This window comes from Chaetura pelagica, unplaced genomic scaffold (genome assembly GCF_000747805.2).
Source record: "Chaetura pelagica isolate M959 unplaced genomic scaffold, ChaPel_1.0 scaffold105, whole genome shotgun sequence".
Taxonomy (NCBI): Eukaryota; Metazoa; Chordata; class Aves; order Apodiformes; family Apodidae; genus Chaetura; species Chaetura pelagica.
The window spans coordinates 2,715,747-2,726,737 of record NW_009953393.1 but is presented as its reverse complement, the minus strand read 5'-3'; the positions used below and the strand labels follow the sequence as shown (position 1 = coordinate 2,726,737).

Sequence of the window (10,991 nt, the reverse complement as noted above, 5' to 3'; positions counted from 1 at the left end):
AAGGCAGGCAGGAAGGAAGGCAGGAAGGAAGGAAGGAAGGAAGGAAGGAAGGAAGGAAGGAAGGAAGGAAGGAAGGAATTAAGTGAAAGTCCTCAAAGTTGCAATAATCTTCACCAGGTTCTGAGGCAACTATGACATTTTGACTGTACTTCCACAGCTGAGCTGTCAAGTGGGAAGAAGAAGATCTAAGTGCTTAGAGAAAGACCAAAATATAAGTTTAAGGAAGAGATTAAGGAGCAAGCTTGACTAAGTGGAGGAAAAAACTCATCTTTTGAGATATACTACTCAGAGGTATTGGGCATTAGGCCAAAATCAAAGAAGCACCATAAAGAAAACACAGACCATGAGAAACATAAAAAGGAGGGAAATTATAATTCTGCAAAGACAATGCAAAAATTCCCTGTTGCAGTTAAAACATTCAGGAAAAAAATATATCACAGAAGATTGTATTTTAAAGAAAAAGCTGGTATTTTCTGAAGTTAAAGAGGAGTCCCAGCTTTACCAACTCTCATGATTTTTTCAACAGCCTCAAGTTATATGAAGTTTTTTTAAAGGCTCAGCTCCAGGGTATACACCATTTTCAGTAAGAGAAAGGAGGAGGGGGAAGAATAAAAAAACATTTTTTTCGGAAATCATGACTACAGAGAAAGAGGTAGGAAACAAAAATGACCAAAGACTTCAACCTGAGAAAAGAGACATGACTTGTTAAAAACACCCCCCAAAAAACTATTAAAAATTATGTGTTTTGAGGTGCAGATGAACTCTTCCAGGGGCAGGTTTCTTCCCACTGTAGATGCCAAATCCCAGCTTTGGAAAGTGCTTGCAGCTAACCAGTGTCAAATCTGGATCACATCAAAACCTCTTGCTCTGGCTGGTGACTGATCAAGATGCATCAAAATACATAGTGTCAAGGAAAGGGAGGAAGACAAGACCAAACTAAACCAGTTAGAGGATTAGAAAGAAAGGCCAAATATTTGGCAAAAGTACAATACCATGTACTTTATGGCATTTGCTGATCCCTACGTATTAAATATCAGCATGTGGCAAAATATGTGGGATAAATAATCTATCTTCCTTAAGCTCCTTCCTGTGAAGCCCCTGTACCAGCTGCTTTTCAACATGAGGTAGTGGATTAGACAGATCTTTGGTCTTATCTAATATGTTCCAGATGTTCAGGAGAAGTGTCAATAACATCAGCACAGGATCTGCCTCCAAACAAAGACTGAGCTGAGATGAGAGGGGCAAGAAAGAAAGAAGCTGAGCCTCAAAAAGAGAAGGGAAAATTTCATCCTAAAGTCAGAAGAAAAAGAAAAAATGTTGACACAGTAGAGAAAAAACTGAGCAAAATATCAATGCTGCAGAGCACATTCACAGGCAGTCAAGCCAATCTGAGGTAGAATCACTTTCTCCAGTTAAACTGCCTACTCTGCTTAGGAAAGTTTCATTCCAGGTAGCCTAGTAAGAGAGGAGAGCATATATTTAATCTGTGGGATTCTTTGGAGTTAAAAGAGAGGTGATACCCTGCAAAGAGTTAACAGAGCTGACAGCTTTATCAGGCAGAATTGTTTTCAGGCTTCCCTTTCCCTGAAGAGCACTTTAACCTGCAAGGTTCTGTTTAGCCAATTCACACAGCAGGTCACTATCATTTATTCAGGCACAAGGGGGTGAGTTCAGGATGAGATTTCAGTCTTAAATCCCCTGTTCTGGAGTGAAATGAGACCAGTAACATCTGAATGCAGTTTTTATCATCTGTGCACATGAGGAAGTATACTTGGAAGTACAGTAACCAATTATTTATTTATTACCTTGTTATGTAAATGATATAATCTCTCTTTTCTTCTGCAAAAGTGAAATCATATCCTGGAGCACTAAAGGAAACTCTGCAATAAATCTTGCTTGTTAAATTGGCCGAACCCCTGTTAGGTTCGAATAACAATTTTGTATCACTGTGTAAAAAGGCAACTTGCCAGAAAACAGGTCCTTGTTTCCTTTTACAAGCACCACTTGCAATGTGTTTATATTTGTATTTATGAAGTGCTTTTTCTTACACTTTACAAAGCAATGAATGGCCTATCTGCCATGAGGTGAAGGCAGTACTTGCAGCAGCCACTTATGTCAAACATGTTACTGCCAATTAATGCAGGGTGGTATTAACTGAAACCGTGCTCTGCAGTATCAAGCCTTTTCTCCTTGAATTTCTTTCCTGTCTGTGAGTTTGATTTAAAGTCAGGGCTTCAAAAGTCAGTTACTAACAGATGGTTAATCAATTCTAACAGTGCATGCTATGAAATGGTAACATTCAGCAATTGGTGAATTAGCAATTAATATCTTTCCAGAAATACCTTTCCTGGTGCTCACAGAGTATAACAAGCCTTTTTTTTGTTGCCTATTTTTTTTTTTTATCCAAATAAATACTAAGGAATAGATGCTTACTTCAAAGAAATGAAGTTAACTTCCCACGATTAGAATATTTCTTTTAAACATCTTCTATTATTCCACATAAAAGTAAAGAACATGAAAATAGTGCTCTCCAGGATATCTGAACTACAGAGATGCTTATAAAGCCCTTCCATAGCATAACTAAAAGCATAAATACCTTGGTATGTGCGGCAATCCTGAAGAGCAAAGAAGAAAGAGTGCAAAACCATAGAATTTTCCAGAAAGCACACATAATGGAAAGCTTTCTTTGTATACATCTTTTAGGCTAGTAATCTTGTAGGAGTTTTCAGTCACCTCCTCTCTGATTTAGTTGAGTAGAACTTTTGATTAAAAATCCACCAGAGACTACAGTTTGAATATTTTTCAAGCATGAATAGCACAGCAGGCTGCACCCATAAAACCAGCTATGTGCTTATGTCTTGGCATGTTAGACAAGGCACAGCTTTTACCTCTTAGCACACCTCATGAGGCAAAGCTGAAGCACTTATCAATGCAGGCTGAAGCTGTGGCTACACTTGATTACAACATTGTGCAAGAGGACTGAGGTACCCTTGAACAAGCTCTCCAGGAAAAACCTACAGTAACATGGACCTCCGAGTGAGCTCACATACCACAGATAGAAAAGAGCATTAATTATGATAAATATAGTGTTAGATGGCTAATGGTATCTAATTTGAAGCTGTGGTAATTCTCATTGCACTCCTGTGTGACAGAGAGGGCTGTGACTATGAAGAAGGTGGGAAAATTCTTCTGTGACTGGTTACACAGAGGTAATGGTGTGGAAGGGAACCAGTTGGAATTTTTTCCTTTTTTCTTAGGATTTAACCTCTCTGTCAGAGACTAAATGAGGATGCTGGCTACCCTTGTCAGCTTCTTGTCACTAGCATGCTCCAGTGTGCTTCCTCAGAGTTGGTGGTGGACAGTGGAGTCAGCTGGAACGTAAGCTTCACAGAACCACTCAAGCCCATCAGGCAGACTCAAACCTAAGAGGACAATGTTGTCATCTCCTAAACTGTCATGCATGGCCTGAGATTCTCATGGATAATAAGGCCATTGCAGCCTGCCATAAGGACAGGGAAAATCTGTGGCCATCTACCCATGGGCCACACTTGACAGCCTCCCAGCCCTGCTGTGGGGACATGACTTGTGTCACCACTGCTGCCATGGAGCACAAGGGACAATGGAATAAACAAAAAAACCCCAAAAAACACAAACCAAACCAACCCAAAAAACCCCAAACAAACAAACAAAACTAAAATCAATTATTCTTGTTCTCATATTCCAGCCCAGAGACTGAAATTCCTTAAGAAACACTTGGACTTGGGACCATCCAGTGAGATGCCTACTTTAATATCTCCTAATCTCCACCTCCACAACCAGAATAAAGCAAGTAACAACCCCACTTGCCTAAATTACTTTCTCCCACGACCTCTGGTGGCGCCTATTTCTAACCATGGATACAGAGGATGACTATGAAGATTTAAGTATTTTAATTTAAGATAATCAGAAGTGAGCTGGCTGCCAGGGTTCAGACTGCCTGATTTGCTCAAAAGTGTTGAGTGTGCACATACAACAGGCCTGCACACAAGTGCTACTGCTGCTGCATAGCTTTATTGTGATCTCAGTCCTTAACCAATTAAAACTGTGGATTTCCCAGGTCTTGGCACGATAGGCTGCCCCAGGAGAAGATGCTGATCAAGATACAGAAATGGAGGTGGCTGCTGGAAGGATCTGTTTCTCACAAAACAGTTGAAGGAAGGAAGGAAGAACCACTAATCCTATTAGTGAATGTGAAAAATTGATATATTTTGTTAAAGGATGGAGGACAAGATGTTCTCAGTGTTTTCCTGTCCTAATTTGTACAATTCACTCAAATATATTTTTGTCACCTTTTATGCACAGTGACATACTTATGTATTAGTACCAGAAGCAAGAGCTAAATTCACACTTCTTGCACTTCACTGTTGACAGTATGGGGGCAGGTGATGACCTGGCCTGAGTTTCAAAATCCAGTTTGAATATGTAATTCCACCAGTGAGTGAAATAAATGTGTGAGATCTGGAAGCTACTTTGAAGACATAAATAGAGTATTGAATATGAAATACTGCATTTGCAAAATTACTTTTCAGAATAGAACCTTGCTTTAAATAGCAGTTTTTTCTCTTCCATTTCCTTCCTCCTCCATCTTAAATTTAGATTATTATGAAGGAGGCAAACCTGACAAGATGCTATTACAAATCAGTAGAGAAAATACAAAGGTAAAATTGTTAACATTTAACACAAATTAATAACATTTTATTAAACTCTATTTTATCAGACTCTATTTTATCAAATAATATCAAATTTTGAAGTCTGGTATTGATGGCTACTCAGTCTGGGTGTATTTTCAATTCATCTCAAGGAAGATGCATTTCTTCATGATAAAACATTTTGAAGAGATCTATTTTAGAGAAGTAAATAAAACTAATGATCTTCAAAATATGTTCCACAAAGCACTTCTGAGTGTGACTTTAAAAAGTTAGAAAAATATTTCAAATATTTGAAAGCCATAAAAAAAATCAGATAGTGGGTTACTCATCTTTCAGTAGGATGCTGGACAAGACTACATTGAGAGACCCCTTCCATTCTGAATTATTCCATGATTCCATGATTTTTCAGTAAGGTTCAGTACCAATGAAATTTCTCTGTATGGTTGAAAAAATTCTTAATAAGTAGCTTGTCTCCAAAATACTCACCTTTACAAGTTCCATGACAAGATATAACTCAGTTGGCATGTCCATCTCCTCAATCAAAAGTACAATATTGGGATGCTTGACTCGTCTTAAAATAGATACCTCATTCTGGATCATGTGCTCCTGTCACACAAAACAAATCTTTAATGACTATGGGTTGGTGGGAAAAACATTGACCCCACAGTATAGTGGAAAATGCAGAGAGAATTGGGACCTGCACAGATTTTTCAGGGATTTTTAAAAAAAAACATAACAGATGTATCCAGCAATATGGAAGGAACGTATCTAGAAACAACATCAGTGTGATAACTGGAAGAACTGGGTGTAGAATATAGGAAAATAAAGGGAGGGAAAGACATGCTTCTAACGCAGAGAAAGGTAAATATGGAAGGTTCCAACCCAAGCCATTCTAAGATTCTAACATTTTTTTCTTCAATGCAGAATCCTTCCATTTAAAAATATGATGTAATCTTCTCCATGAATCTTTTGTTATAGATTTGAAAAGCTAACAGAAATTCACTTAACTATAAAACTGACACCAGTTTTATTAACCTTGCATATTGTTTAGACATAGTGACCAATGTTGTTATTATTAGTAGTATTATTTTTCTGTTTTCTACAATGTGGGATTATGAAAGCTGGAGGACATAATTCCGGGGGTGAAGAGCAAGGGGAAAGATTGTACCCACACACAACCAACCAACTGGAGAATCAACACATGCCTCCAGAAAGGCACATGGCAGCCTTTTATACTGATACTCCATGGATCTCCAGAGAGCAAGCAAAAGCTTGAACCAAAAAGTTTCTAACACTTCCAAGGAAGAAGACAAATACCAACAGCTTCCCAATTGATTTCTCACAAAATGTTTCTTGAAAAAAAAAACAAACATATTTTTTCTCTTTTTTTTTTTTGTACTTACTTTTCCTCTACATTTACTTTTTTTTATTATTTTCAGAGCATATTCTCTACCAGTTGATCTGAGGAAAGAGAAAAGAAAAATTGTATGTTCAATCACACAGACTATTTTTCTTAGTCAAGTTTATATTTCTCATTTGAGCACAGTAGATGTGGGCAAGAATTCTATTCAAGTATTTGTTTTGTCAAGAAATGAAGCTTGGATCTGTTTGGAATTGTGCACTTGAGCCAAATGTATTGAATGTGTGTGCCCCTCCTCAAAAAAAGGCATGAAGTATTTTATGAAAAAAAAAAAAAAAGAATACATTTCAATATTTTTGAAACAAAATCACTTGATTTTTTCATTTTGTAGTAGGTATTTGTTATTTCTTCTGCAGTTTTATGTAAAAATATTAGAGAATATTTACAGATCCATATCTTCTCAAAACCTTAAAAGCTTTGCTGTTGATTACACAAAGAAATACAGGCTAAGGAAAACACTTTTTTTTTTTTTTTTTTTTTTTTTTTTTTTTACTTAAAATGAAGAGTCATGTGTTTTATCTTAGCACTCCCAACTAAGATAAAAAAGATAAAAAAGTCAGTCCTGGGACTAATGTTCCATGTATTCAGTAAGTATATTATACCTAGCAGAGTTAAATATGATGTTTAAGAAAAAGAATATTAAAAGTTCTGGAGACAGTAAGAAATCATAGAGAATTAGTTCAGGATGAGAAAACATTTCCTTTTAGGTGTTGTTTGCTTTTTTTTTGTTTTTGGTTTTTTTTTTTTATCATTACCACATACTTAGATATTTACTATATAGTGTTAGTATAGGAAAATAAGTTTGTAGACAAGTTCAAAACATTGACTTCTACCCCTACCCAAATTACAAAACTGAAAAATGGCTATAAGGATGATACCAAGAAGTTCTGTTCACAAGCTCTAGTTTCACTATAACATTAAATGAATTGATAATAGAAGAAAAAGCTCTTGTTAAAATGTTTTTGCTCTGTAATAAAAATCTGAAGTTTGCAGAAGTCCAATACATTGCCCTTAAGTATAAGTTTGGTTAAAAAATAAAGAAAAAATAGCCTCTTAAGCACCTGGGGTGATTTTTTTTTTTCATACTTAATTTAACAAAACATGGTTAAATGAATACATTGCATCGATATATAATAAATAAAACAGATAAATGAATGTGCATACATGTGTACACAGTCTGTCAAGTAAGACATGCAAAGTGAGTCACAAACTGATAGCACTGCATAAGAAAATGACTGGGCATTTTCGTTGCCATATTTTAGAATGGAGACCTCCTCTGGCAATGGCATTAACTTAAGGGAAAATAGGGACTTCTGTAAAAAGAATAAAAACATAATATTAATTGTTTGTTTTCCCAGGTCAGCAGGGAGTAAAGACAGTTTATTAATACATCAATTAAAAGACTGTGCAAAGAAATCACACTGGAGTATGATGTCAATGACTCAGAAAAAAAGGGCACCATGGCTGTTCAAGACTCAAGCAAAGAAAAAAAAAACCAACTTCTCAAGTCTGTACCTCTTCACAGAGGGATTTAATGTTAGAGCCCACAGAAATGGGCTGCAGTCCATGTGGGATGCCCCTTCCTGTTGCTGCTGTTTGGTGGCTACAGTACCAACTCTGTGATGGGACAGGCAGGGATATAGACACAATTTTTGGGAAGGGAAGGAAGAGACAGGAGAAGGAATATTAGAAATTAAGATATCTAGGATTCAAACTCAGGCAAAATATGCCCTCTTTCAATACGAGTCTCTTTCATGCTGTTTGGTTGCCCTAGGAATGCTTCCTCTCTGTCATGAGAAAGGAAATTGATGGTTTTTGTTGGCCATGGGAGACTCCATGTACTCCAAAACAGGGGGAAATCTGAGCTAGTGAGGAAATGTCAGAATCTGGAAATATCTGAAAGTTAAAAATGAACACATATAAAAACACCACAGGACAAATTGCAAATACGATGGAGCAGATATGTAACGAGCAGATGACAACTCTGACTGCTCCTTGTTTTGGTAAAAAGAAAATTAAAGCTAAGATAATGCAAATCCTTTCCCCTAAAAACCTGCAGAACCGCAGGCTGTCAACAGCACTGCAACTTATACACCCACCAAAAAATATGCACAGCCATGCCAGGAACTCCCAGTGAAACAGGCATATCACCTCTCACCTATCATGCCACCCAAACAATAAAAAGGTGCGACATGAAGTGGGAAATACGTTAGCTCTGGGTAAAGACTAAAAAACTAAAACTACTGCAGGGCACAAAGTTAGACCTCGAGTTCATAATGGGGCTGCATACCACCCTGCCTGGATGTTTTAACCTTTTGTAGAGTTCACAGAGATTTCCACTACACTGGAGACAAAAAATTATCTGTATTTTTGTCTCTGTGTGTGTGTGTGTGACTGTGTGTTCACAGATGCACAGAACAGGAATTAGAAGTTTCCACATGAAATATTTGAAGATGTTTTTCGGTTTCTCTTTGGACAGTTGATTGTCAGGGGAAAATACCTGTGAACACATCTGAAGGGTCAGAGTGGCTAAGTAGTCACTAAGTAGTCACTGGCTGGTCTCCACAGCTATGGAGAAGAAGTATCCATAACGATCAATGAAGTTGTGTAACAAGACCCATTCCTACATGCTTAACACCTCATGCTGCCATTTCTTTGAAGTCTAATGCACAAAGGAATTGTACGTCAGAAGAAAATGGAAAAGTCCTCTGTCCCAAGCATCACCCCATCAATTCTGGCTTTGCAAATGATGGACATATCAGACTTTGAAGTGAGGTGTTTTCTGCTTAGAAAGACCGTGAAGAATGTTTTTGAAGGGGTTTTACAAGTACTGGTTTAATTTACCCTTTGAGCCTTTAATTTCTCCTTCCACACTTGTGATGGCAAGGCTATACTGCTTTAGAAGTATAATAGAATACTTTAGCAGTATTAACAGAAATACATATCTCTAATTTTCAAGCTCTCTCAAAGCAGTAATTCCCTGATATAAAAAGGATATATGAATTGGTATGGCTCAGAGACTGTACAAGTATGCATCTGAGAGTACCTCAGTAATCATGTTATTTGAGCACATATTCACTAGACACATTGCGTTATCGGATACTTCTGGGACCAGGAGGATAGAGAAGAGGACAGGAAATACTTTTTATTTAAGTTCTCAAGGATATTGGAATCAATATTACTTTAAGTGTGGTGGGACCTATATTTAATTTTGTTCATATCTTTTCTCGCAGCTCAAGAAAGAGTTGTAAAATGCAAACTAGCACATTTGAACTGCCTCTCAGCACAATTGGCATTTTCAGCTGAACGACACAGTATCAATACGTTGATATTTTTATTTTTTTTTTTGCCATGTAGTCTGTTTCCCCCAGTTGCTATTTACTTTATTTTTAGCTTGCCTTTTTCTCTTCCCTTAGCTATGTGTTTTCACCCATCAGTCATGCCCCCTCTATCAGGTTTTATAGTCATTTCTTGTTTTGACATTGTTTTGCTTTGCTTCCTTTAATTTTCCATAATCCACAGTTTCGTGTTCAGAGCCTGGTGTTTGATTTGAACACCTATCGCCCTCCAGACAACCAAGTCCACCATGAACTCGTTCTGACAGGGCTCTAAAGGCCTCACAAGAACTTTGGCCAAATCCCACAAGCACAATGTCAGCTGATACAAAATCCACTTTTCCCCCTTTCTCCAACAGCTGTCTTCATGGTCTCCAGCTTGCCAAACTGATGCAGTGGGACCTGTCTCTTTCCAAAGAGAGTCTAGTTTAAAACCAACCAACCTAATTTATCATCATCATCTGCCATGAGATCTAATCTTGATTTATTCTATAATATCACACAGGCTGAAGAGCAAAAGTTATTTCTTTGATCCCAAAGGTGAGGTTACAGTCTTCCCTAAGAATCCTCTCTCCAGGATATGGTAATAGGGAATATAAAACTTCACTCGTGGAATTTCATTATCAGACCCCGACATCTCTAGCTTTTTTCTAGTTTTTTGGCCTTCTCTGCACTGCTACTATTTAATGTGAGAAACCTTATGATCATTTCAAGCACAGGCACCTTCTGCCTTTTTTACCCCATATTCTTCTTTTTTTTAACAATACCACCAAAAGGCACCTGTAGTTCTGCTCAGAACATTTCTATATTTTTTTTCCCTATATTTTGCACTCTTGAAGTTGGGTAGAAGTAGTTCAAACCTGGCTCATGACGTGCCTGACCAGATTTAGAAACCAACATCGGAGCTAGTCAACCTTGACATTTTCAGCAATACTGACATTTAAGGTGACTTCTCTAACCTGGAGTGGATGTCCAAAATCCGTCTTTAAGGGTGTCTATTCTCACCTCTTAACAGTAAACGGAACCCATAGAATGGCATAAAGCAGGCAAGCAAGAGCTAGATAGCCATTTAATTAAAGTCAAACATGAAAGAGGTTACTCCACCATTATGTCACATGGCAGAATAGATGGATCTAAAGTCAGTTCTTTGTGTTGACCACTACCACTACACCACACATAAAAAAAATTCCTGACACATCTACAGAATGTTCCTACATGTGAAATATTTCATTGGTCTAATGTAAAGGGGGAGCTGCAAGAATAGACTGCAAGAAAAGATGTTATTTCAGTGCAACACGAAAGATTTAACCAAAATAAATGGTAAAATCATGCAGATTGCAGCAGAAAAAAACTCCACAAAGAATTACATTCATAGATTGTCCCCTGTATTCATGAATTTCTTTCATTAGTCACGTTTTTCCATCCTGAATTGAGACATTACCTTATTACACTTCCCATATTCTATAAAGACATGATCTAGAAAAAAAATGACATTAATCATTATTCTTACAGCAATAAGAATATTCTCCTCCTCACCTTTCTATACAC

At 37.3% G+C, this 10,991-nt stretch overlaps 1 protein-coding gene across 3 annotated transcripts in view; it reads right to left on the bottom strand.

Annotated features, from left to right (window-relative positions):
• Window positions 1–10,991, bottom strand: part of DCLK1 (doublecortin-like kinase 1) — a 238,820-nt gene that overhangs the window by 32,677 nt on the left and 195,152 nt on the right. For all 3 annotated transcript variants that reach the window (XM_009998337.1, XM_009998339.1, XM_009998338.1), the window contains 3 exons: window positions 10,980–10,991; window positions 6,092–6,149; window positions 5,175–5,294 (listed from right to left, as the gene is read on the bottom strand). In XM_009998337.1, the coding sequence (XP_009996639.1) occupies window positions 5,175–5,294; window positions 6,092–6,149; window positions 10,980–10,991 (190 nt within the window). The remainder of the gene's footprint in view (window positions 1–5,174; window positions 5,295–6,091; window positions 6,150–10,979) is intronic.